General features: G+C 40.1%; 2 protein-coding genes and 1 long non-coding RNA gene across 3 annotated transcripts; 2 read left to right on the top strand and 1 right to left on the bottom strand.

The window, feature by feature from the left end:
• Positions 1 to 540: 540 nt before the first annotated feature.
• On the bottom strand, positions 541 to 4,307 carry LOC147818543 (uncharacterized). The gene is made up of 2 exons (XR_015437885.1): positions 3,940 to 4,307; positions 541 to 3,833 (listed from the first exon to the last, which is right to left on the bottom strand). It is a non-coding gene; the product is annotated as an uncharacterized LOC147818543 (long non-coding RNA).
• On the top strand, positions 3,719 to 16,256 carry lrrc8c (leucine rich repeat containing 8 VRAC subunit C). The gene is made up of 3 exons (XM_023416480.2): positions 3,719 to 3,844; positions 7,811 to 7,953; positions 12,061 to 16,256. The coding sequence occupies exons 2-3, from the start codon at positions 7,816 to 7,818 to the stop codon at positions 14,305 to 14,307; spliced, it is 2,385 nt and encodes a 794-aa protein (XP_023272248.1). The 5' UTR covers positions 3,719 to 3,844; positions 7,811 to 7,815; the 3' UTR covers positions 14,308 to 16,256.
• A 705-nt stretch (positions 16,257 to 16,961) lies between these two features.
• Positions 16,962 to 25,153, top strand: lrrc8db (leucine rich repeat containing 8 VRAC subunit Db). The gene is made up of 2 exons (XM_023416545.2): positions 16,962 to 17,185; positions 19,208 to 25,153. Exon 2 carries the CDS (start codon positions 19,210 to 19,212, stop codon positions 21,763 to 21,765), a length of 2,556 nt encoding a protein of 851 aa, XP_023272313.1. The 5' UTR covers positions 16,962 to 17,185; positions 19,208 to 19,209; the 3' UTR covers positions 21,766 to 25,153.
• The last annotated feature ends 221 nt before the right edge of the window (positions 25,154 to 25,374 follow it).

Below are 25,374 nucleotides of genomic sequence, written 5' to 3'. Positions count from 1 at the left end.
GTCATGGATTGTGCATTTAAAGGAGAATCCAACCCTTTTTCAGAATTCACATTTCTTATTGCTGTGCCCCAGAACCGATTGGTGAATATTTGTGAACATGCAACACTCGCCTCTAAAGTTATAAACCAAAGGGAGAACCTTAAAATGTGCAATGTCATCCCAGTTTGCCCTATAACAACGAATGGGGCTCTAACGCTGTGAGGCCATAAAATGTTTGTGTCATTTCTTACACCAAAATGATTGTTTCATATCTCAAACCTTCTGTCCAATTTAAAATCTGGATGAGACCTGTTAGGAGGTACACTACACAGCTACTGTAGATTATGGGGTTAGTGAGGTAATGTGTTTCTCCCAGTGGCTCAAAGTAATTTCAGCTATATAACTTTAGTAGCCTGACTGATGAAAACAAGCTGTTGGCTTTTTTAGAATATGACATTGGCAAGTTTCTTCTTCCAGAGTCTGTTTTTCTACTGTATTAGTTCATCATTTGCACTCATTAGCTGTTAATGTGGGGGGTTCAATTAAAAAGTGCATTCAACATTTTCATTTGTCACATGTGACATTTAATCGATATTTTAATGGATTACACAACTGTTGACAGAACAAAGTCATTGCCCTTGTGTTGTAGGATTTGAGGATTCAGTGATTTCTGGCTTCAAGACAGATAAAACAGACTTAACTGCCCTTGGTCATGGGAATAACATGAGACATTTAATCCTTTTATTTAGTCAAAATTGATTTCAAATGAATGAACTGTATGTTCATGAATGTTATTATTTATTAGTGTCTTTAACTTTGTGCACAGCTGCTGTTGGACTATAACCTTCATTTCCCGCTGTAGCCTATGAACTTTGAACCTTCCTTCATGGTTTTTGTGTCACTGCCAGCTGGACTTCATGTACAGTATGCAGGTCCACTCTTTCCTTTCCTGTGTGTCCATGAGACAAAGCGGTGAAAGTCGTCACAACACTGGATTTCTCAGCCCAGTGTCAGTCGAGTTACATCAATAACAGCATTAGAAAAATAAACTGCGGAACCATCGATGTGGGGAACATGTGGATGTAGGCCTATTATAAGACATTTTGGGTTGAAATAATACAACCATGGCGGGAAACAAACAAACAAATGAGGACCTGTAACAGACATTTGAGGAGGAAGGGAAGGGAAGGGAATGGAAGAAACCAAACAAGAGCACGAGCTACGCTATATATACATTGCCCTCTTGCAGTGATTGGGCGGTGTTGGCGCCATTTCGGATTTAAATACAGACGACCAAAACCACAATGGCGTCAGTGAAGCACCCCTGGCTCATTGTGCAGTCCGCGGTCAGTAAGTAAAATTCATCACGCCGGTCTCCAGGAACCCTCGTCGTCTTACATCTTGTTTTGCAAGAAATCAACTACCCGGTACCAGAGTTACAGCGTCGGGGGTTTAGAGTTTATCAGAGATCCGAATTGATGAGGAAGATGACTCACTTGTATGGTAAAAGCATGGGTTTAACCAATGAATTGAATAGAATTTAAACCTTGATTGTTTGAGGAAGAGCGTTATTCAACACAAATTTCATACTGCAAATAAATTGAACTGAATTTTTGTTGTTGCTGAATCACTGAAGTGATATGGAAACCAGATTTCATATGGATCTTGTAACCTTTCACTTATTTAGTATATATTGTGCATTATGACATATTCCTTACTATTACCAACTGTAAGAGATGAGTTGACTGTTCCAGTGACTGTAAAGTGATGTAAAAAGTAAATGGAAATCTCTGTAAATCTCTTTACAGGTTGGGTGGGTATGACGTGTTTTTTGTTTTTTACAATGCATAAGTTTCATCAGCATCACAGTGTTTAAAATCCAGCACCCTGCTTTCATTCCTTCAGTCTGCAACATGAATGTTTGCTGTGTGCTGATTTCGTAGTTAACGTTAGCTTAGCCGACATATTAACAATGAACAAAAAAATTGCAATACGTCAATTCTTATTTGTTTGTCGTTTGTTTTCTCAAAGTGTAAATAAATGCTGTCAATGGAGGCTTTTCACTTTAACATCTCCATCTAACTTCTGTGTTAAAAGGGAAACAAGTGCAAAACAATGGTTGCTATAGGTTCAAGTGTGAGAAATATGCAATCAAAACATATCGCTGATATAAACTCATCCATTCGACAGAACCAACTGCAGCTGTAACATGAACATGAAGCTTAATCAAGACCTCTGTGAAAGTTTACATTTTCATGACGGTAGAATTACTGCAGAGCTGTTTTATTAGACTGCACTAGTTATGTGCTAATTATAACTAATAAACTGACACCTGGGTGTATGCCTCCAACTGAAGCATACATATGCATATTGCAATATTTTGCAAGTGTGTACTGAATTCACTGTTCACCCTCTCTCCTAATAGAAGGATAAAGAAGGAAGGAAAGAACAATTTTCCTATTCCATTTAAACATTTTACATCAGAAATACAATACAGTAACTCTACACTTTCTTTCTGTGTAGCAGCATGTAGATGAAACCTTCAAATGGCAGTGTTTGTACTAGCTGTTAAGTCATTATAGTGTGATTGTGCCAAACAGCTGTAAAAGCAGACAGTGCTCAGAAAAGCTTAAAAGCCCTCCTGCAGAGGGAGCAGCTGGGGGAAAGTGGAGGAGCCATTAAAAGGCAAAGACTAAAGAAAAGCCTGAAAATGAATTTCAGAATCCTAATTTGTTTTTACTTCTGTCCTTCCCCCAATAATCATCTCATGACCTCCCTGATGGCCCAGCTATAGCTACAGAAGCAGTACACAAGTGGCCGACTGTAATTAAATGCAAGTTTGAGTTACTGTATCTGTGCTTTACATCAGTATTTCCAGTCGTACATAATAGTATATAAATTAAAATGAGCTCCACCTCAACCAGCTGCAACGTAAAATACTGCTTAGTTTAAGCTCTTCTACCAGCATAGTAAAAATCACTGGTGGAAGAAACACTTAAACATTGCTGCTCCCTCTGCAGGAGGGCTTTTAAGCTTTTCTGAGGAGTGAAAAATATCAATAAGGCAGGGTAGAACTATAACGAAAAGTCCTGTACTCAAAATTTTAATGAAGTAAAATCAAATATGCTGACAAAATTAAAAGTATTCATTTTGTTGAATGTCCCATTTCAGATTAACATATATTATTGTATTTGATTATAATCATTAACATATTAATGTGTACATCAAGTTTAATTTGATCTTAACCTTTACTAATACATCATATTGTTGATTATATATATATTTTTATTTTAATGCTAAGTAAGTAAGTAAAGTTATTCAGTCAACAATGTGGAGTGAAAAGTGCAGTATTTCCTTCTAAATAGTTGTGGATTACTTGAGTAAATGTACTAAGTTACTTTCCATCACTGGTGGTATAATCTAATAATATCATGTATAATAATATGTTAACTGGATCAATTACTTCTATTTTTGATTCTCTTAGAACACCACAATATATGAATATCACAATACCTTTACATATGTAGATATTGTTGTACTAGTACTACTAGTATCTGAGTATTTCTTCCACCACTGTATGATATACACTAACCTTCACTAACTTGAACTTTTCCCTGATTCTTCGGTTCACCAGGCTGAAGAGGCAAATGAGAAATAGTACCTAAAGTGTGTGTGTCTGGGCTCCTTCAGGAGTCCACGCCCCTGAGGCTGACAGCAGCTTCATGCCTGCATGCTCTGTCCGAGGATCCGGGAAGGTTGGCGGACTGGAGCAGAAGGGGGACGGCGCACATCATGATCCAAAACCTCATCGCATGAGAAGCCGTACCGCTCAGATCCTCACGTCCAGCTCTCATCTAAAAGAAAGGTAAATCACAAACATCGGAATGATCTTGACACAACAGAGAACATGTTATGATACAGAGAACAATAGCGTAAAACGCAGTCGGCGGAGCGTCTCACCAAACTAGTTTACACTCAGGATTACCGTTAACCTCGTGCCGTTTATATTATAGTGAATATGTATTAGTTTGTGTCCACGAGGCTGAAATCCGCGTCCGAAGCGATCAACTCTCAGTCGCAGCAGTGCACCCCTACATTCAGGCTACCCCCAGTTGTTAAGGTCGAACTCAACCGGATGACTTATTGATGCTTTGTGCCGATCACAGGATGAATCACAGCTGTTGTGACTGTGTTAGCACTTTTACTGGAGCGTCTATATATTCAATGTAAAGTCTACTAAAGTGTGCCTTTTTTTTTTTTCTTTTTTTCTTCTTCTTCTGCAATGCGGGTGGTTTTTTTCCATATCCTTAACGAGACAGGACTTTTTGTGTTCCTGGGGCTGGGTGTGTTCCAAACATGTCTGTTTTTGGATATCTGGGATTCAGGCAAATTTCCTGTCAGGAAGGGACAAGGATATGGCCTGGTCAGCCCAACTCAATGGCTGACTCATCCAGTGGAAGACAGGATTTTTCCTAAGTAGCTATTACTAACTGTGGGCTTCAGATACTGACCCAAAAGCCTCTTTACTCCCCTTTTCTCTCAGCTATTTATTTAGTTTTGTCATGAATCCCATTATTGTGACAGCCAAATTACAAAAAAACAAACCAACTAACTAATTTTCTCACTCGTCACTTTCGATATCAAGCCATGTAAATAGCTTTGATCTTATTAGGCAAAGTTCACTAATTTTTTATTTATTTGTTTATTTTTTTACCTTAACCTTAAAGGGGCCTCAGAGTTAACTCAGCTTTCAGCTTGAGACTTGTAACAGAAATCCTGCTTTATGAACTGGAGGTGTGTGGTTCGAAAGAAGTGGGTGTTTTGGAGGCAGGAAGGATCTCATTTAAAACGCCACAGAGTTGCGTTATGTGAAAAGCAAGATCCAGTGTTTTTGGAGCACTGATAAAAGTCGGGATATTTTGACCCTTTTGATTCTTTATTATTCTATGTAATCTGGTTCTTGTGAGTTCTCCTCTTTAGGGAAGTGCTTTTTTTTTGACAGAAACTGTAGACAGAGGCAGGAAAGGCAGAGAGAGAGAGAGAGAGAGAGAGAGAGAGAGAGGGGGATGACATGACGCAATGGTCCCAGTTAGGACTCCACTCACACTCTGCCAGGTGAGCTACCAGGACGCCCCATAGAAGTTCAACATTAAATTGCTGGAGTACCCCTTTAATACGATAATAAGATGAGGGAGTTTGTTTTTGGCGAGGCCACAGCCCTGAAAAATTACCTCTCAAAAGAACTTTTCCCTACCCTTCAAATCAACACTAGTAAAAGTTAATAAACCATAATTTAATAATATTCAAGAACAGTAGAAGTCGCACATCAAAATGTACTTAAATACTCAAACTCAAATATCAAAAGTAGAAAGTACACATTATGCCAATAGCTGCTTTCAGAGTGTCAGAAAACAGTACGTTATAATGCAGGATTTGTATTACTGATGTATTAACGCATTTTAATGTTGCAGCTGGTTGAAGTGAATTTTCTCATCTACCGATTTTATCTGCAAGAGGTTCCCAACCCTATTATGGTGCTAATTACTGTGATCTTGGCACAGTCCATGCTGCAATTTCCCTCATCTCTCCCTGCCTTGCCCCAAACAAAAATATACAGATTCTGAACAAAGTTATCACTCGGTCCTCAGTCAGGCCTTTCACTGTTCAGCACTACATGAAATCTGTGTGAGGGCAGTTGGTCCGGTTGATAGAAAAACGATGATGTTTGGGAACCCCTGACATACGTCGAGTTTATGTTCAGCATGTAAAATCCTAATCTTCAAAGGAACTGGAGACTAAAGCTGTCAAATAAATTTAATAGATTCAAATCTCCATTTTACACTCTGAAATCTTGTGGGGTAGAAATATGAAGTAGGACAAAAGTAGAAAATACTCAGTTCAAGTTCAAACACTTCTTCACAGCGAACTCTGAGAACGATCCCGCACACCATTGTTTCCAAATACAGATGATGAACGTTGTATTTCTTCATTTTAATAAACAAAATTCCACTGAGACGGATAGTTGTATCTGCACAGCTAAATACAACAAGAGCTTAGAGATAAAAAATGTGTTTTATAGTTTGGCTGAACTGACCCTTTAAAGTCAACAGATCAGTGTAAACATCTCCTGAATGGCTGCCCTCCGTCCTTCATGATGCTATGACACTGAGATGGGAGAATCAATCAAGACGGTTCTGTGTGAAAAAAACTGAATTGAACTATCAAAAATAAGATCTTTCTAAAAGCCCCTAGGCTTTCAGTAAACAATGCAAAAATACCTTACAGCTAAACTCATTAATAAAGGACCAAAGTTTGAGTGTAGATGTTTTCAGCTATTGCCAGCACCTGTCTCTTTGGCACTGTTACAGTCTCGCACCTTGTAGACTATTCAGTACACCTGCTTAGACTTTTAGACACACAGACTGTTTTTCTTGTGTGTTTTAATACAAAACTCACCAGTGTTTAAACAGAATTTTCATCACCGAGGCCTTTTCATTTAAATGACACTGCAGCTGACCGACTGCCAGACTGGTATTGGAAACAGGACACTTGCAGCTGTAGTGTGCATTTTATAGAAGGTGACCACACGCAATGCGAGCAGATAGCAGCATCAGGAGCACACCACTATTTCATGCTGCTGCTGTTAACAAAGGCAGGTTTTTAATAATGGTCTTTTAAGAGATGAATTGCTTCAGGAGCTTGCTGTGTGTAAACCACCAGAGGGCTGAGATCTGGTTTTCGTCAGCGGTCGTGTTCATTAATCACCAGGTGTGAAGCCGTTTTACAAATACGCGTCTTGAACTATGACGTGAATGTCCAAACACTTGTCGCAAGCTTTACAGAATGAGTCAGTTTATTTAGTCTTACGTGGGCACTGGCTTTTAAATGATTACATTTCTAATGTGGATAATGTTGAAGCTCCGCTAGAGAGGGAGGAAACACTCTGTATTTTACTGGGCTCTGTTTTCCACTGGGCTGATATCAAAGGGAACAAAATGAAAAAGTTAAAGAGTTTTCTTTTTCACAGTCACACTGCCAACATGTAGATGTTTAGCAGGTATTATGTTCACCATAGTTTACGCTGAGGCTCATGGGAATGTCATTATTTGTGGTGTAGTCCCCGAACCTAAACCACCATTTAGGTCGTTTGTCCCTACCCTCGGATACAACCCATAGTCACAGGTGTACCGGACCCTCTGTCGTCATGGTAACAATAATACAACCTGCAGACATACTGGAGCTTTGTTGTCATGGTATGGTGGTGGAACAGTCAAGGTTTGTTTCGGTTTAGGGACAAAAACTACTCAATTGGGTCGAGGACACGATCGTGGTTTGTGTTAAAATAAGTACTTACTTAAGGTTAGAGGACCTTTGTTGTCATAGAGACAATAATAAACACTTGGCTGTTGGTTGTGGCTTGGTCATGGATATAGGATGCTTTCACACAGGAATATGAACGGTGGTTTCCTGTGTGAATTGTCAATCCATCATCCGCCCCAACCTCCTCTGAACGTTTGATTGATTGAACGGTTGACTGGCATGTGATTCGTTTGTGCAGATATTTGGGTTCAAACCAAAGTATTGGACAAGCTGAAAATGTGACCTGTCGATGGCAATTGGTGACAAATGGAGGGTTTTGCCCAAGTGAATACAATTCAACCTCAGCGGGAACGTTCAAACGCTCGACTGTTCTGAGTTGTTATAAACCGGAATATCCTTTATACTGAGATGAATAATGTAATATTTCAACCCTCCATGGCCAAATCATTTACCCATTGTACTGACTGAAGGTCATGTGGGCTAATTTTGCTTTGTTTTGTTTCTGTCACAGGCATCATGATTCCTGTGATGGAATTCCGGCAGTTCTCTGAACAGCAGCCAGCGTTCAGGGTCCTGAAGCCATGGTGGGATGTGTTCACCGACTACCTGTCTGTAATCATGCTCATGATCGGTGTGTTTGGATGCACTCTTCAGGTCAGTAACACCGTGATGTCTCTACTTGAGAGAACAGGATCTACTACAGGCTCAAAGTAGGGTCAATAAGACTCTGGGCTTGTAAAGTGATGTTCACAAATAATTCCAAAGTTTGTAGATGTAGATCAGCCTTTGTAAAACCTGTAAAATAAGTCTGCATGAGAAGTTGAAAATTTGTTGAAAAGATTCGTATTTGTGAAAAGAAAATGAGACTGAATAAAATCTGTGAAATGATATCAGTGGTGAGGTAACTGAAAAAGACTGGGGAAGACTGGTATTTTGTGAACGTCTGTGTACAGATACGAAGTAGAAAACTGCATGTAAATCTCAGCTGTGTGTGACGCTGTAATTACAAGTGTGAATTCCGACTCTGTCTTTACACCTGAATCTGACTGGGTTATTGACTCTCCGATCAGAAAGCGGAGCCCGATCTGAGGGCAGGTGTTTACCTGAAAGATGTGGTAGATTTTTTAGATGGACAACAAGCACTGGCTCTTCCACGGCCGGGGTTGTTTTTCATAGATACACAGCACAATAAATCATCAAATATAATTAAACCCACCTGGACCACAGAAGAGTCCACCTCGTCGTCCATCTTCAAAATCTAAAAAAACCACAGATGTGAACAAAATAACTTCTTTGTTCACAGTGTCTTTGTGTGACGTGCCTTGAGATAACGTATGTTGTGAATTGGTGCTTTACAAATAAAAATTGACTTGACTTGACATCACCACTGATATCATTTGTTTGCACATTTCATTCATCTACTGATACATCTTTTCTACAACTACGGATGTTTTCTGCACATGCACAAACTTCTCGTGCAGATTTATTCTACACGTTTACAAAGGTTGATCTACGACAACACACTTTGGGATTATTTGTGAACATCACTTTACAAGGTCGAAAGAGTGCTGACCCTAATTTGAGCCCGTGCACTACAGTCGCGTGTTGTTTTTGGAACGGCTCGTGCTGCGTGTTTCCCCTTCAGAACCATAAACATGTCTTTGTTAGTAAAGGAGAAGTGTACTGCAGCTCATGCACGCTAATGTAACATGAGTTTGAACTGCAGCATGTTTATGAGATTAAAAAAAAGGAGCTGCACTACAATTTCTTTTCATTAAACCTAGACTAATTGAAACTACTAGAGCAGGATCTATGATGGAACATTACTGCTCTGCCTTCTGCATTGGCTCCGGCTCAAAACCACTGAGTCCCTGCTTTTACAACCCGGACTGTAAGCAGCAAAGGAAGCATTCAGGCCATCAGGAGTGTAGCAGTGGAAACATTTACCCACCCAAGCCCCTTTTAGTAAACACTAGATTCCAAGCTCCTGTGGCCGGGAGCTTGACTTGTGCCTCTGTGTGCAACGGGAATGCTTTCTGGCCGTGTGGCTGAGTAAATCCTGGAACTTATATCAAAACATTTTTGAAAAAACTGTTAACAGGATATTTAGTGGATAGAGTGTGGGAGCAGCCATTGTTTCCCAGTCTCACTATACCAATGTTTGGACTTTATGTGATGTGTGTAAATGGGGTCAGCAATTAATTTTGTAGCCAGGTTTACTTTATAAGTCAGAGCGTTGTCAACTACTACTTCATGGCCTGAAACAATAATCTCTGCACTTAGAGTTAGAGAGAGAGAGAGAGAGAGAGAGAGAGAGAGAGAGAGAGAGATGTTGTTTGTAAAATTCTGCAGATCAGCTCTTCAGAGATTTCAGCTGACCTGACTTTGCATTTGAATCTGTGATGTGCCGCAGCACAACTACATTCCCTTACTGCAGTTATAATGTTATTCTGTACTCATCACCAATGTCCTTTGTGCACATTTACATACTGCAGTAGTTTCAGATCATGTTACCTACCTTGTTCAGCAGCTAAACAGAGAGCACAACATATCTGCCCCTCAGGCTGCTACTAAATTAAAGTGCCGACTTCCTGTTATTAGCATTGCGGAGTCAAATAGCTGCTGTTCATGATTTACGTTACAAATAAACATCAAAGGCATTTGTTGTTTACCAACGTGTGGCCAATATTCAGCACATTTACATATACTGTGAGAACCAGGTTCCTTGGAGGGATCAGGTTACACACATAATCAGAGACTGGCTCATATGCATTGTAATAATGTGGTTACTGTAAATTGGTCTATACATTCAGCAACTTCATCTTCCTAGTGACTTTATTTGAAAGCACACAGGAATTCTTGCACAGTTCTCTCAGTCAAAACACATGAAACAAAGAAAGGGTTGAGGGTTTACAAAGAAACACATCAGGGTCATCTACAGTCTACAAAAATTTTTTGTAAAAATGCCTTAATATGCAGTATAATATATACAGTGGTGTGCTGTGGTGTATGCTCAAGTGATGCTCAAGCACATGATCCAGGTTGTACAGGTTTCACCAGGTGGCAGTGTTGCATTTAGATTGACCATGGGTCATTAAAGGTCATGCTGGTACAGCAATGTTGTGAAACATTATGCAAACCAGAATGGTATTAAGTAGAGCTCAAACAATCCTGCACACGTCTGTCAGATCCAGATTATTTTATACTGTAGATCTGTGCCGAACTGCACAAAGTCATAGATCTAAACACTAAAAATAAACATGCCTGATTCTTTTACTTCAAGATCCAACATTATTTCCTGAGAAACTGTCAAAAGTCTAACAATGTTAAGGAAAGTGATAAGAAAGTTCCTGGATCCGCCCTTATGACCGGATTCGCACCAAAGTGTAATTTGGGCTTTTTGTGTAATCCTGCTGACAACCAAACAAACCAACAAACAAGCAAGACAAGGGTGAAAACACAACATTCTTGGCAGAGGTAAGAAGTCCCTGAATGCTTTGATAATTTGAGTGTGTGTGTTAGGGGTTAGGTGAAGTACTTTGAGTTTAGATGGCCTGTGGGCTTCTGCTGAACCTGCTGTGCTGTGGTCTGAGTGTGGTCTGGGATGCCTCAGGTTGTATTTAGTGCTCCGCCGGTGTTGTTACCAAACCACACAGTAACTCTTTGACTCAGTTCAGTAAACAGATTTCTCTCCAAGCCCCAATACTTGAAGCGATTCTTACTTATTTTACACGCTGCGGTGATGCAATATGCTCCTTCTTGATTTTTTTTTTCTTTTTATTTGCAGTCAGGAGAGGACAGGCCGGGTAGTGCTCTCACTACAGAGCCTGGCCTCTTCTCCACGTGCCCTTACTGTCCAACTGAATTGAACAAATAATCAAATGTCCTTTAATAATATATGTTTTAAATGCAATTAACGTTCATCCCACTTCTCTGCTGTCACAGCCGTTCTTTCCATGCCTGTAGTCACTGCCATGTGCTGTTTATAAAACCAATTACATGTATACAGGGCGCATAAATCATCTTTCTCCAGGAAAAATCCCCATATAAATCAGGTTTGTCTAAGTGGGCCTTCAGAGCGAAAACAGTTCTGACTTAAAGTTTGAGTAACAGATCAATACAAGTGAAAACTTATCAGACACCAAAACACTGCAGTGCAGGTTATAACACCACGAGGAAGGTTTCAGGTTTTCAAGGAAATCAACTTTCTGGTCAATGAGAGCAACCCGGTTACTTAAGGGCATGTTCAGTATATCATAGACGTAGCCTACTATAAGTATTGGATACTGGACTCCAAATTAGGTTCCGTTCACTCATATTAGAATTTCTCACTGGATGCATGAGCCAGAAAAGTTTTCTAGCTTCTGGGTTTGTTTATGTGCATTGGTGTTTCTCCTGCTGGCCCCATCTGCACATTCCCGCTCAGCCCATAATCTTTGGGATGATGTCAGTATTTGCAGTTATAGGTGTTCCTTCAAAAGTGTTATACATGTCACTTTAATAATGACACTGCTCACCGACCTGTTGTTGCTTGAGCTCCAGGCAGAAGCCTGAGACAGAAGATGTAAAAAAACATTGAGATGGTTTTTGGAACTTAAACCACAAATATATCTTCTTATGGATATCAAGACTTTAAATAAAACATATCTAAAGTGTAAAATATGGGATCTTTAATACATGCAGATTGTTGTCTCACAGTGTCTGAATATATATTTTAAGTAATTTTAACATTTTTTTTGTTCTTTTTACATTTCGTTTTAGGTAATGCAAGACAAGATCATATGCCTTCCTCAGAGAATGTCATCGCCTTCAGAGAACACAAGTGAAGTGGAACAGAGGACGTTACACCTGCAATCCAATATATCGGCTGTGACCAGCGAAATGAAAGGCCTGAAAACTGATCTGGATCTTCAGCAGTACAGTTTCATCAATCAAATGTGTTATGAGAAGGCTCTACATTGGTATGCCAAGTATTTCCCCTATCTGGTTCTCATACACACCTTGGTTTTCATGGTGTGTAGTAACTTCTGGTTCAAATTCCCTGGCTCGAGCTCTAAAATAGAGCATTTTATCTCCATGCTTGGCAAGTGCTTTGACTCTCCTTGGACCACACGAGCTCTGTCAGAGGTGTCCGGAGAGAATCCTGAAGAAAAAGACAGTAAAAAGACTGGTACTTTTAGGTCCAACATCGCTGTGGTGCCCGGAGAAGCTAGTTTGGAGAAGACACAGTCCCTCCGGTCTATCCCAGAAAAGATTGTAGTTGAAAAGCCATCTGCAAGTGTTCTTGATAAAAAAGAGGGTGAGCAAGCTAAAGCTCTTTTTGAAAAGGTTAAGAAGTTCCGTTTGCACGTGGAAGAAGGAGACATCCTCTACCTTATGTATGTTCGGCAGACAGTGTTCAAGGTGTTCAAATTCCTCTTAATCATTGTCTATAATAGTTCTCTAGTGAATAAAGTAAGGAACAGAGTACGTTGCGAAGTGGAGATCCAGGACATGACGGGCTATAAAGAGTTTGAATGTAATCACACTATGGCTCATCTTTTTTCTAAGCTTTCTTACTGTTACCTGTGTTTAGTGGCTGTCTACGGATTGACAAGCCTCTACACCTCCTACTGGCTGTTTTACCGCTCACTGAAGGAATACTCCTTTGAGTATGTGCGACAGGAAACAGGCATCAATGACATCCCCGATGTGAAGAATGACTTTGCTTTCATGCTGCATATGATTGATCAGTATGACCCGCTGTATTCTAAAAGATTTGCAGTTTTTTTATCTGAGGTCAGCGAGAACAAACTGAAGCAGCTCAACCTCAACCACAATTGGACTGCTGAGAAATTGCGTCAGAGACTCCAGACTAATGCCAACAACAGACTTGAACTTCAACTGTTCATGCTCCCTGGGTTACCTGACACTGTCTTTGAGTTGACGGAGCTGCAGTCGCTCAAGCTTGAAATCATCAACAATGTCACCATCCCTGCCTCTATTTCTCAGCTGGAGGACCTTCAGGAGCTGTCTCTTTACCAATGCTCTTTAAAGTTGCACACAACAGCTACCTCCTTCCTCAAAGAAAACCTGAAAGTGCTTCGCGTGAAGTTTGATGATATCAGGGAACTTCCGCACTGGATGTACGGCCTGCGCAACTTGGAGGAGCTCTATCTCACCGGATCACTCAGCCCCGATGCCTCTAAGAACATAGTTCTCGAGTCGCTGCGGGAGATGAAGTGTTTGAAAACTCTCTCCCTTAAAAGTAATTTGACCAAGATACCCCAGTCGATAGTGGATGTTTCCAGCCACCTGCAGCGGCTGTACTTACACAATGATGGCTCTAAACTAGTAATGCTCAACAACCTGAAAAAGATGGCCAATCTGACTGAGCTGGAGCTAGTGCGCTGTGATCTGGAACGCATCCCGCATGCAGTCTTCAGCCTGACAAATCTGCAAGAGCTTGATCTGAAAGAGAATAACATTCGCTCAATAGAGGAGATCATCAGCTTCCAGCATCTCAGAAAACTCATTTGCCTTAAACTTTGGCACAATGGCATCATGTACATCCCAGAGCATATCAAAAAGCTCGGCAGCCTTGAGCGCCTCTACTTCAGCAACAACAAGATCGAGATATTGCCTTCGCACCTGTTCTTGTGCAACAAGCTGCGGTACCTGGACCTGTCCAACAATGACATCCGATTCATCCCTCCAGAAGTTGGAGTCCTTCAGAGCCTACAGTATTTCTCTGTCACGTGTAACAAAATCGAAAACCTACCAGATGAGCTCTTCTTTTGCAAAAAGCTCAAAACACTAAAGCTTGGCAAGAACTCGCTGTCCATACTCTCGCCAAAAATCTCCTACCTAGCTCTACTGACACATTTGGAGCTCAAAGGCAATCACTTTGAGCTCCTGCCACAAGAGCTTGGTTGCTGTCGTGCTTTGAAGCGCAGTGGCCTTATAGTGGAAGACACACTGTTTGAAACTCTGCCTTCAGATGTCAGGGACCAAATGAAGGCTGAGTGAGATGCCTTATTGTAGCCACAGTGCCTGCTGTTTGTTCTGTCTACCAATTCAGAGACTTTGTTTTGTATTAACTCATTACCATATTTAAGTATTACACTAGTGTTAAAAAAGAACAAAAAAACAGTTGTTTTTCCAGTTTCCTTTGAGGGAGGGGAAACTTTCTTGTTTGTATATTGTCACATAGAGTGTGGCTCTACAGGGGTGTTTGTTCTGTTGTTATTAAGTTTTGACATTTTATGCAGCCATGAGTCCTTCTAAAAAGGAATAATTAGGCATTTTGGGAAATACTTAATACACTTTAGATCAAAAGACTTATATCTGTAGATTAAACATTAAGTCACAACCAGTGGGTGATTAGCTTAGCACAAAGACCAGAAGCAGGAGGAAACAGCTCGGCTGGTTCTGTCCAAATATGAAAAATACACCTACTAACACATCTGAAACTTACTAATTAACATGTCGAAGATTGTTTGTTTAATCTATATGAGAACCAAAATATAAAAATGAGAGGTTGTGGTTTTTCTGCCAGGGGTCTCCAACCTTTTTTTTACTCTGAGAGCTACTTTGAGAAAATAAAAGGGGCTGAGAGCTCCTCATGTCTGATATTACTGGTCACATTTATTGACATATCGTATCAAAACACTCACAGTGATCTCCAAAACATCATTTCACAAATATCAATATCCAAATCTCACAATTTGTACCAAAAACATCCGAAACTCAAGACATCACATCAGTGTCAATTTTTGCGTCAACAATCTGAGTCATGATTCAGTCAAACCTGAGCACACAGACATGATAACACCACTGCACAAAAATGTCCATAACTGCTTAGAAATCAGAGAAAAAAGAAGCTCCTGAGTCGGTGATCCAGTGTTAGTTGTCGGTGCATCCAAAGGAACAAACAGGAACTTAAAGTAGCTAATTCAGTACACTTCATTTCCTGAAATGTAAACAAACATGGGTTAAAAACAAAACACAGAGGTCAAGTTGAAGCCCACAGCGTAACTCACTTAATCCATGGCAACATATTTCCTGTTTCTTGGAAAAGTTTAGTTTATATCTGTTCTGTTATCTGGAAGAGCTTATCCCTGCTGTATGTCGCCTACGGCACATCAAACAAACTTGACAGTGTAACTCATCTGACAACTGACAAATAATTATTCTGTGTTGAAGGGGGTGGGTGTGTCTGTGTATTTGAATTAGTTGCATTTGGAGTAGATTTCTACTGGGGAAAGTTGTATTGCATGATATGCATCCATGAGCTACTGGTAGCTCACAACCACATGTTGGAGACCAGTGTTTTATGGGGAGTTGCATGCTGGACTATTTTTGGCCTGGTGCGTTGAGTTCCTGGTGTCTCTTAATTGATGAGTTTTCAGGTGCTGCTTGACAGATTTTTTTCTTTTACAAACATTGGACGGAGCCAGGCTAGCTAACCAAACAGGCTGCTAGCCCAGGTGTAGCTTCATATTTAGCATACAAACATGGGAGTGGTACCAATCTTTTCATCTAACTCTTAGTAAGAAAGCAAATAAGCATATTTTCCAAAATGTCCTTACAGCACATTTTCTTTCAGTGCCACATAAAAACCATTGAATAACTGAATGTAAACCAAAACTGAAGACCTCACTTAAGTTTAGGCTAGTAGCCTTATGCTGTATTGTAGTGTTGCCCTTATAAAATCCTTTAGTTTCTTCAAGAGACTGTTAGCTAATATGGACAACAGCAGGGGGACATGCAAAAAACGAAGGGTATATCTTATATAAGTACACGTGACACCTTGTCAAAACAATACTGTATTGTAGAAAGATGACACTTTAAAGTGCATTAAAATTAAAGGATTGTGTCATACTGGTGTTTTTCTTGCTGCCTATACGAATGTATTTTTTTTTAACAGTATTTTTTATGTTGTTGATGAATAAAATTGGATTTATTTGTGGATGCAAGTTCTTAGGTTGGAATTTCTGAATGCCTACTTTCAACAAAAAAAATCCTTTACTGAAAAATGACAGACACCATTTATTTAATCCGACTAATGGTGCATTACCATTAAAGTAACTTAGTTGATAGAAAAATAATTCAAGGTCAATCTTTTCTGTGACTTGATATCAGAAAGATTTGACTGCACTGTGGATGACATGTTGTGGGATATCACATGCTGACTGATGAGGATTAATGAGGCAAAGGAGATTAGTCTATTATTATGCCTGCAAAGACACCAAGAACAAAATAGGTGGTTTGAAGCATCTATAACAAGATGAAACTGCTAAAAGTACCAAAGCTGTTGAGGGGAAAAGCAGAAACAGTTCAGCATGTTACCTGAAAAATAGAGATTGCACTACATTTTTTTTTTTTTTTAATCATTTAATATAATAACAAAAGAAATGTGATATAACTTTAAATTACACCTTTTTGCACTTTTACAACGGTCCCTAACTTCAGTGGATCCATCGTCACATTTACTGTTAACTCGTGCAAGGTTTCCAATTAGCTTTATTCTGCACATCATCAGCTGTTGCTCAGAAGGAAAAAAAAAACAACACCAGGCGACACAATCCTGCACACTAGCCTACAACATAACTGTTGTCAATGGATGACCATTACGAGACGCACTGAGGATGCGATTGTGTGAATAATATCAAACCGAGTACATCTCCAGCAGCTGGTGCTGTGTCGCCAGTCAGAGGCAGAGGACCCGACCATCTGAAGCAGGGTGGGGGTAGTCAGCTAAGCTGCTTACAGCCCGGCCAGCAGGCCTACGGTTGAACTGATGCGAAGAATGGACGGATTCATCACCGCGGCGAAACATGGCATGTAAGAAGAGGCGTTGTTCGGTACCGCTGTCATCGACATAACTGGATCAGAATACCTGAAGGTGCGTATCTGTGCGTTTGAATGGAGGTCCTCGTCTAGGTTGCTGGAAGGTCCACAAATATAAACGCAAATGCTCTGGCTTAGTAATGTTAGCGGGCTACATAGCGGAGTGAAGAATTAATGGGCTCGGGTACAGGGTAACGGTCAAACTGGTAGTGAATATTTTTTTTAATGTAACCTGAACGGGTCGTGATTTGTTTTACGGAGCCCTGATTTAGTGTTGCGTTTAAAGGCTTCACGGACATCAGGTCCACCTCTTGTTTTTGTGTCCGTGGATGCGTCTCGCTGTTGCAGCCGGTCTCAGCCTGCTCTGCAGCCGCATTGACAATAGTGACCTTCATGTTGTCAGCACACACACTCACACACACAATAGAATTGAGTGGCACTGGCAGCAAAGATATAATATTATAACGGTTAACGTTTTTTTTGTTTGTTTGTTTTTATAAATAACCTACAATGAATACACTTTGATATGTAGGCCGAGTTTTACATGATATAAATACATGTCACAAATAACCATTATGATAGTGACTACATGTGGTGGTGGGGAACATGATTTTCAACTCTGTGGAAGTAGAATCCTTAGCAGTAAATTATATGTAGAAAATAATGCTGCACAGAACAGGAGTGTTAGGGATGATTCAGGCTTCATTTGGTCTGCTGCACAAAGGATTTGTGTTGCACATGGCATGCACTGTCTGCACAGACAATTCTTGTGCTCATGAGTGTCCCAGTTCAAGGCCAGCCTTCTCTCTAAATCCATAACAATCTGACAAGGCTTCCCTCTCTGAGCCTCTTCCAAATGAGCCTGGGAAACGCGGCCTTGTTAGAGGACACAAACAGTGCATTCTTCCCAGTCCTCAGTACCCCAAAATCAAATGTGCACTGATCGCATCCGGCCAGGAAATATAACTCTTACCGGGTTTGATATACATTAAGTCACCAGAATATAGAAACACCTTTATGATGTAATGCAATGCAATACAGTAAATGTACTGTGAATGCTAAAATACTGAAACTGTTCAGATTTTATTGAGACTTCCACTTCAGTAGCTCTCTTGATGTGTATTTTGAGGCTTCACTTTGTGTTGTGTTTGGGCTGTTTCAAGTATTTTGTCTGTTTGTTTGTTGCTTAAAGTTGGAGAATACATTAAATATTAGAGTTACATTACAGTTTAACGTCATCCAATGCAACACCATCACAAAGTATGGTGTCACTTAAAAATGTCAAGTGTTAAAACGTTATTTATTAAAAGAGTGTTGCATTGCATTACAGAGCCATTCTCTTTCTGAGTTGTCTTCTTTGTCAGTCAGTGTACATAAACTGGAACGATGAACAAGCCACTGCAGGATGTAAATAATGGATTATGATCAGACATATACTCTTTTGGTTCTGTCAGCACCCTGGATATGTTCTTCATCACTGCTGACAATCATTTACAAAACAGTATTTTGTATGTTGTATTTCGAAATTTAGGTTACATGGGAGATATTTATCATTATATGATGTTTACCACTTTGTCCCCCATCCAAGGGCAAATTCCTGGTAGTAAACATGAATATTTGAGACGTTATATTTGGCAAGGACTGCCACACACTATTAGTTTGGGTCACTGAGAGCACAGCAGTAGCAGTACAACAGTCTAATCACTGTTTGGGAGCTAAGCTAAAAGCTCTGTCCTGCATTAAAATATAATTATTTATATGAATTCACTCAAAATAACAAAAATAAATTGTACATGCTGTTGGTCACAGCGTAGGATAACTTTATTGGCCTCATTTAAGTTGAATAAGAGGATGAAAGACCCAGACATTTGGAAATTCAACCTCAAAAGAGAATCTACTTTACTCCACAAAGGTAACTTAGAGGTGCCTGTGCCAAAGCCTACTTGTGAGATAACATACACAAACCTTCCTTTCCAATATTATCATTAGGAGAGATTATGTGGAAACAATTTAATAGTTTGGTGAAATTACAAAAAAACAATCATTGCATTGTGTTAATGTGCATTCTCTGTTGCAGGAATGTTCACCCTCACAGAAGTAGCCTCCCTGAACGACATCCAGCCGACTTATCGAATACTGAAACCATGGTGGGATGTCTTCATGGATTATCTTGGCATTGTCATGCTAATGTTGGCCATATTTTCTGGAACCATGCAGTTAACTAAAGACCAAGTGGTTTGTCTTCCCATTCTGGAACAAACTCCAGAGAGGGCTGGGGGCTTCTTGAACCCCCAACCACCAGAGACAGCTGATGGTTTCTGGAACAAAGAAAGCGCCATCGGGGAGCAAGCTGCTCCTCTAATGGCTAAAAGGCCTCCTGACAGCATTGCACCTACAATTCACTTCACACAGCCGGCTACTTTTGGGCAGCCCCAGCCTACAGGCGTCAGAACCAAGCTGGATTTTCAGCAGTATGTTTTTGTCAACCAGATGTGCTACCATGTTGCCCTTCCTTGGTATTCCAAATACTTCCCGTACCTCGCTCTTATCCATACTATTGTATTAATGGTCAGCAGCAACTTCTGGTTCAAGTACCCAAAGACAAGCTCCAAAATAGAACATTTTGTTTCCATACTTGGGAAATGTTTCGAATCCCCTTGGACTACTAAAGCACTGTCTGAGACCGCTTGTGAGGACTCGGAGGAGAACAAGCAGAGACTGGCCGGCGCCTCCTCCCTCCTGAAACATCTGTCCACAAGCAGCGAGGAGGGCAGTCCGAACCAGTCTGCCCCGGTGCTGACTAAATCTGGGGTCACGTTTTCTGCTGAAAAGCTTGTGAGTGAAATTCCCTCTATGACCATACTGGACAAGAAAGACGGTGAGCAAGCAAAGGCCTTGTTTGAAAAAGTACGGAAATTCCGCGCCCACGTGGAAGACAGTGACTTGATTTACAGGCTGTATGCCATTCAGACAGTCATCAAGACAGTCAAGTTCATTTTGATCCTTTGCTACACAATGACATTTGTTGCCTCTATAGATTTTGACCATGTGTGTGAGCCCGAAATAAAGCATTTGACTGGATACGCTAAGTTCCATTGCACACATAACATGGCTTTCATGTTAAAGAAGCTCCTCGTCAGTTACATTGCTATCATATGTGTTTATGGCATTATCTGTATATACACACTGTTCTGGCTTTTTCGGCGACCACTGAAGGAGTACTCCTTTGAAAAAGTCAGAGAGGAGAGCAGTTTCAGTGACATTCCCGACGTCAAGAATGACTTTGCGTTCCTCCTCCACATGGTTGATCAGTATGATCAGCTGTATTCTAAGCGTTTTGGGGTTTTTCTCTCAGAGGTGAGTGAAAACAAACTTCGGGAGATCAGTCTGAACCACGAGTGGACCTTTGAGAAGTTACGGCAGCATGTAACGCGCAATTCTCAAGAAAAGCTGGAACTTCATCTTTTTATGCTATCCGGAGTGCCAGATGCTGTGTTTGATCTCACTGATTTGGAAATCCTTAAACTAGAATTAATCCCAGAGGCCAGGATAACAGCTAAAATTTCACAAATGATAAACCTCCAGGAGCTTCACTTCTATCACTGTCCAGCCAAAGTTGAGCAGACTGCTTTCATTTTTCTCCGCGATCACCTCCGGTGCCTTCATGTCAAATTCACAGATGTCGCTGAGATTCCTAGCTGGGTATACTTGTTGAAAAATTTAAGGGAATTGTACTTGGTTGGTAACCTGAACTCTGAAAACAATAAAATGATCGGACTTGAGTCTCTCCGAGACCTCAGACACTTAAAGATACTGCATCTCAAAAGCAACCTCACAAAGATCCCGACGAACATAACAGATCTGTCCCCGCATCTGATCGAGTTGGTCATTCATAATGACGGCACAAAGCTCTTAGTGCTGAACAGTTTGAAGAAAATGATGAATCTCGCGCAGTTGGAGCTTCATAATTGTGAGCTGGAGCGAATCCCCCATGCTATCTTCAGTTTGAGCAACCTTCAGGAGCTTGATCTAAAATCCAACAACATTCGTACCATTGAGGAGATCATCAGCTTTCAGCACCTCAAGAGACTGACGTGCCTCAAGCTTTGGCACAACAAGATCATCACCATTCCACTGTCAATTAGCCACGTCAAAAACCTTGAGTCACTCTATCTCTCACACAACAAGCTTGAGTCTCTACCCTCTTCGTTATTCACCCTCCTCAAGTTGAGGTACCTCGATGTTAGCCATAACTCCGTCGTGGTAATACCACTGGAGGTTGGCTTCCTGCAGAACCTTCAACATTTTGCCATTACAGGCAACAAAGTTGAAGTAGTCCCCAAGCAACTGTTCAAGTGCACCAAACTGAGGACCTTATGCCTCGGCCACAACTGTATCTCCTCCATTCCTGAGAAAATTGGCCAGCTCTCACAGCTGGCGCACCTGGAACTGAAAGGAAACTGTCTGGATCGTCTGCCGGCGCAGCTGGGTCAGTGCTGCCTCCTCCGCAGAAGCTGCTTGATTGTGGAGGATCACCTCTTCGACTCGCTCCCTATGGAGGTCAAAGAGAGCGTCAATCAGGAGTCTAGTGTTTCTTTTACAAACGGGTGCAAGTGTCTAAGTGATGGGCGGTAGTCAGCCTGCATGGCATCAAATGTTGGGCATTTCATTTTTGTCTTTTCAATCATGCTGTTAGAAACAGTAGTGCAGGGTACAGTATTGGTACACTTGATGATGTTTTATCCACTTATACAGTGAACATACCACATCTCATACAAGGCTGGTACCACTGTAGAAATTTTAGATGAAAGATCATGGCTTGTGTCATGTCTACATTTTCACAATGTTTTCAGTTAATGTACGTTTACAATATCAGTTAAATCACTAAGCTTATATTTTTTACCTTTTGTATGCAAAATATCTACAGTCGACCTGCAGAAATTTGTATAATTTTCCCCTTTTTAAAGGAAGATGCTTTTAGCACCCAGGTGTCCGTCACCAATAATGTCATCTGCACCCTGGGTGGATAGCCAATGTGGCTATTTACACCCAGGTTTTAGGCTCTCCACTGGACCACTTCAATAAGTCACATGGGAGACGTTCTGGCAGAAAGGCTTTCTAACACATGCTTAATGTTGTGAAAGGGTCGATTTTAACCCATTTTCTTTTTCTAATCCTAATCAAGTAGTTTTTCAGCACTAAAAATAAGTAAATAACAACACGTGAGACACAAGTGTCAAACCCTGGTCTCCTGGGGTAAGTCATATGCTTGGCCCGTTCATCCACCACAACTTCCTCTCTATGTGGACTTTTTGGATCTTTATACTACCTCGCCTGACTTCCTAAAGCCTTTCTGCTATAACATTTAATAAGCACCTGATGGTGGCCGACACTTAGAACACCACCCGGCATATGGCGCTTATTAAATGGCACATTGCAGTGTGCCACTTAATTTGTGCCATCCTGGACCCCGTTTTTTAACAGCACAAAAAACAAGGCGCTTCAGGAGCAATTGGGCATTCCATACAGGTCTAAATAGCAGAATAGCTGCCATGTAACTATTTTCACCCGGGTGCAAATAGACACTTGTTTTTTTTTTTTAATCTGTGATTTTATTAGGTTTTCTTCAGATTAATTTGATACACTTGGTTCACTCAAATTATAATAAACTAGCAATGCAGTTAACTTAGATTTTATTCACCCCAAATTTTGTCTCCGGGTTTTCTGCCTTGGTGCACACAACAATAAAATATTCTATTTGAAAAAAATTAGCAGCAAAATGTTTCTCTAGAATCTGTGCCCCCCCCCATTACCCTGGATCCTGAATTTTTATTACATCTTTACATCGCAGACATATTGTCTTATAACAGTGAAGTCTATGGATTATCCAGAGCACCCTGGATGTTGTTCACCGAAAGACATACTGCTGTTAAATTTTTTCAGTGTTGTGAGCACTTTCAACAAAATTACATTCCCCTCCATTGCCTTGGAGTAGGGCAAGAAAACTCAGAGACAGATATCTCAGAACTTGGACAAATAAATACAAAACTACCTGCATGGCTACATGCCACTAGAGATGGGTGAGAAAATAAATATATTAATGTGCAATTTGGGTGAACAGACCCTTTAAACAGGGTATTCATATATTTGTTATATATGTACAACCACTACAGTATAATGTACACCACAAACAAAAAATTGTGAAGTTCAGTGGTTCCCAACTGGTATGGCCTCAGGGTCCAAGACAGACATCAGGTCACACATAGAAACTCCGATTCACTATATTTCCATCCAACTATTTTGCATGCCAGAGGGTTCAGCCTCTTACCGTGAAGCAGCCTTGCAACCACCTAACTTCCCTTTTTAATTTTATTTCACAAAAGTAGCAACTAAAATGACTGTATGTACAACTGCTTAAAGTCCATAAAAAATTAAAATAACTTAAAATAATTTCAGTAGCAGTAACTATTTCAGGCTTACTGAGGGTACTGAAACTATTTTTGCAGCCCAAGTAAACAGACCTGATAAAAAGAACAGGGCTATACAACAGCTGCAGTCAGTCAGGAAATTATAGAAAAGAGAAGAAAATTGGTTTCAACCCACACCAGTTCTTCACTGCATGCTGTTTTTTTCCTTTTATTGTTCAGTGTTATTAAAACTAAGTTGAATGTACTTTGAGCCATATTTATGATCAGTCTCTTATGGCGCATCGTTCTCTTCAGTGTCTATTATGAACAGCAGAAAGACCGCTACAGTCCAAAAATGAAAAGCAGGACCAGCAGAACCACTGGTTAACAGTGAGTGTACCGTAGTATTATTACAACCTTATGCATTCCAGTTTCAATAGAGAGATTTTCACGTTACACACTAAAATGATCATTTTCTCTACTTCTTGAAAAGTCATCAATCATGCCATTATTAAAGGAGTAGCCTGTAAATTGTTTCTTTCTTTTCTTACAGCCAACTTTTTACTTTTGCGCTCATGTTTTATTATGTTTGCTTCTTGTAATCGATATATTTATGTATTTCGTGGTGTGTTCCTTGTACGTATTCATTAACTCATCGTCTTATATCTGTTCTTCTCCCACCACAGCATTTTTTACAAAACCTGGTTTTAAAATGTTCTATAAATAAAGGAGTTACTATATCATACCACTATTATTACTACTATTCAAAGTTAGAAATTAAGCTAAAATTGCACTGCAATGCTGTTTTTGCACCAAAACAACATTTTGAAATATTCTGTATAATTACACAGTTGAACCTTGTTGCCTGAAATACGTGGCCATTTCAAACCCCATGAAAGGATTTTTTTTTTTTTGAAGAAATGTATTAATCGTTAAACACCAGAGTACCGACACATTCGTCCTCACTTAGCATACAAGTAACTGTATTGTCTGTAAACTGTATAATCAACATGCTGAACTCCTAAGTCCTCCTATTACAGCCTTTAACTGGGGTTTGTAAACATTGTCACCAATGTTATGTATGCACTACATTCACTGAAGTGTTTTTCCCACTTAGTGTGGAAGATAGTAATAGCCAGATGTATTTCTCTCCTTTTCTATGCTTTGTTATTATCAAAATTCAAAATTACAAATAATTTACTACAGAAAAAAACAGTCATGCATTTACAGCAGATTACATTTTTAAAGTTAGTGTATCAAGTTTGTAATTTAAAATGCTCTTAGTAAGCATATGCAGTTTTGCCAACACATCTTTGACCTATTTGCAAGAACAGCCTTACATTCTGTTTGGTTTCTGACAATTACAGGACGCAGTATGACACACAGTGCTCCTATCCTTCACTTCTTTGGGCAGTTCATTTAACACGATTCTTGTGAATGACTTATCATTTTACAAGGGTAGGATGACTAGGCCATTAGAACTGTGCTGTATTTCACAAAATATATTAAAATTTCTTTCACTGGCTGATGATGTGTGGCAATGTTTGTGTGCGTGTTGAGGGAAATCAACACATTTCACTGGAATAAATATGAATCAATAAATGCTAGTACTATGATCTTGATTTGAATTTTTTTTGTGATGGTTGCAACATTTTTTATTAAACAAACAGTACAGTATATTTCAAACTGAATGATACACAGGTCACAACTATGGTACGATCATGTGACATTTTCCCATTCTTTCGATCCAAAGCTACTGATAAAATCCATCACATGCATGTCATGTGTATAACATGAGACCAGAGAATGAGTGACGACGTAGACCTACAACTCAAGA

The sequence above is a fragment of the Seriola lalandi genome, unplaced genomic scaffold (assembly GCF_002814215.2).
Source record: "Seriola lalandi dorsalis isolate HSWRI2012SDOR001 ecotype SW California unplaced genomic scaffold, Sedor1 jcf7180002054566, whole genome shotgun sequence".
Classification (NCBI taxonomy): domain Eukaryota; kingdom Metazoa; phylum Chordata; class Actinopteri; order Carangiformes; family Carangidae; genus Seriola; species Seriola lalandi.
The sequence above is the reverse complement of the archived record's forward strand: the minus strand, read 5'-3'. Positions and strand labels throughout refer to the sequence as shown.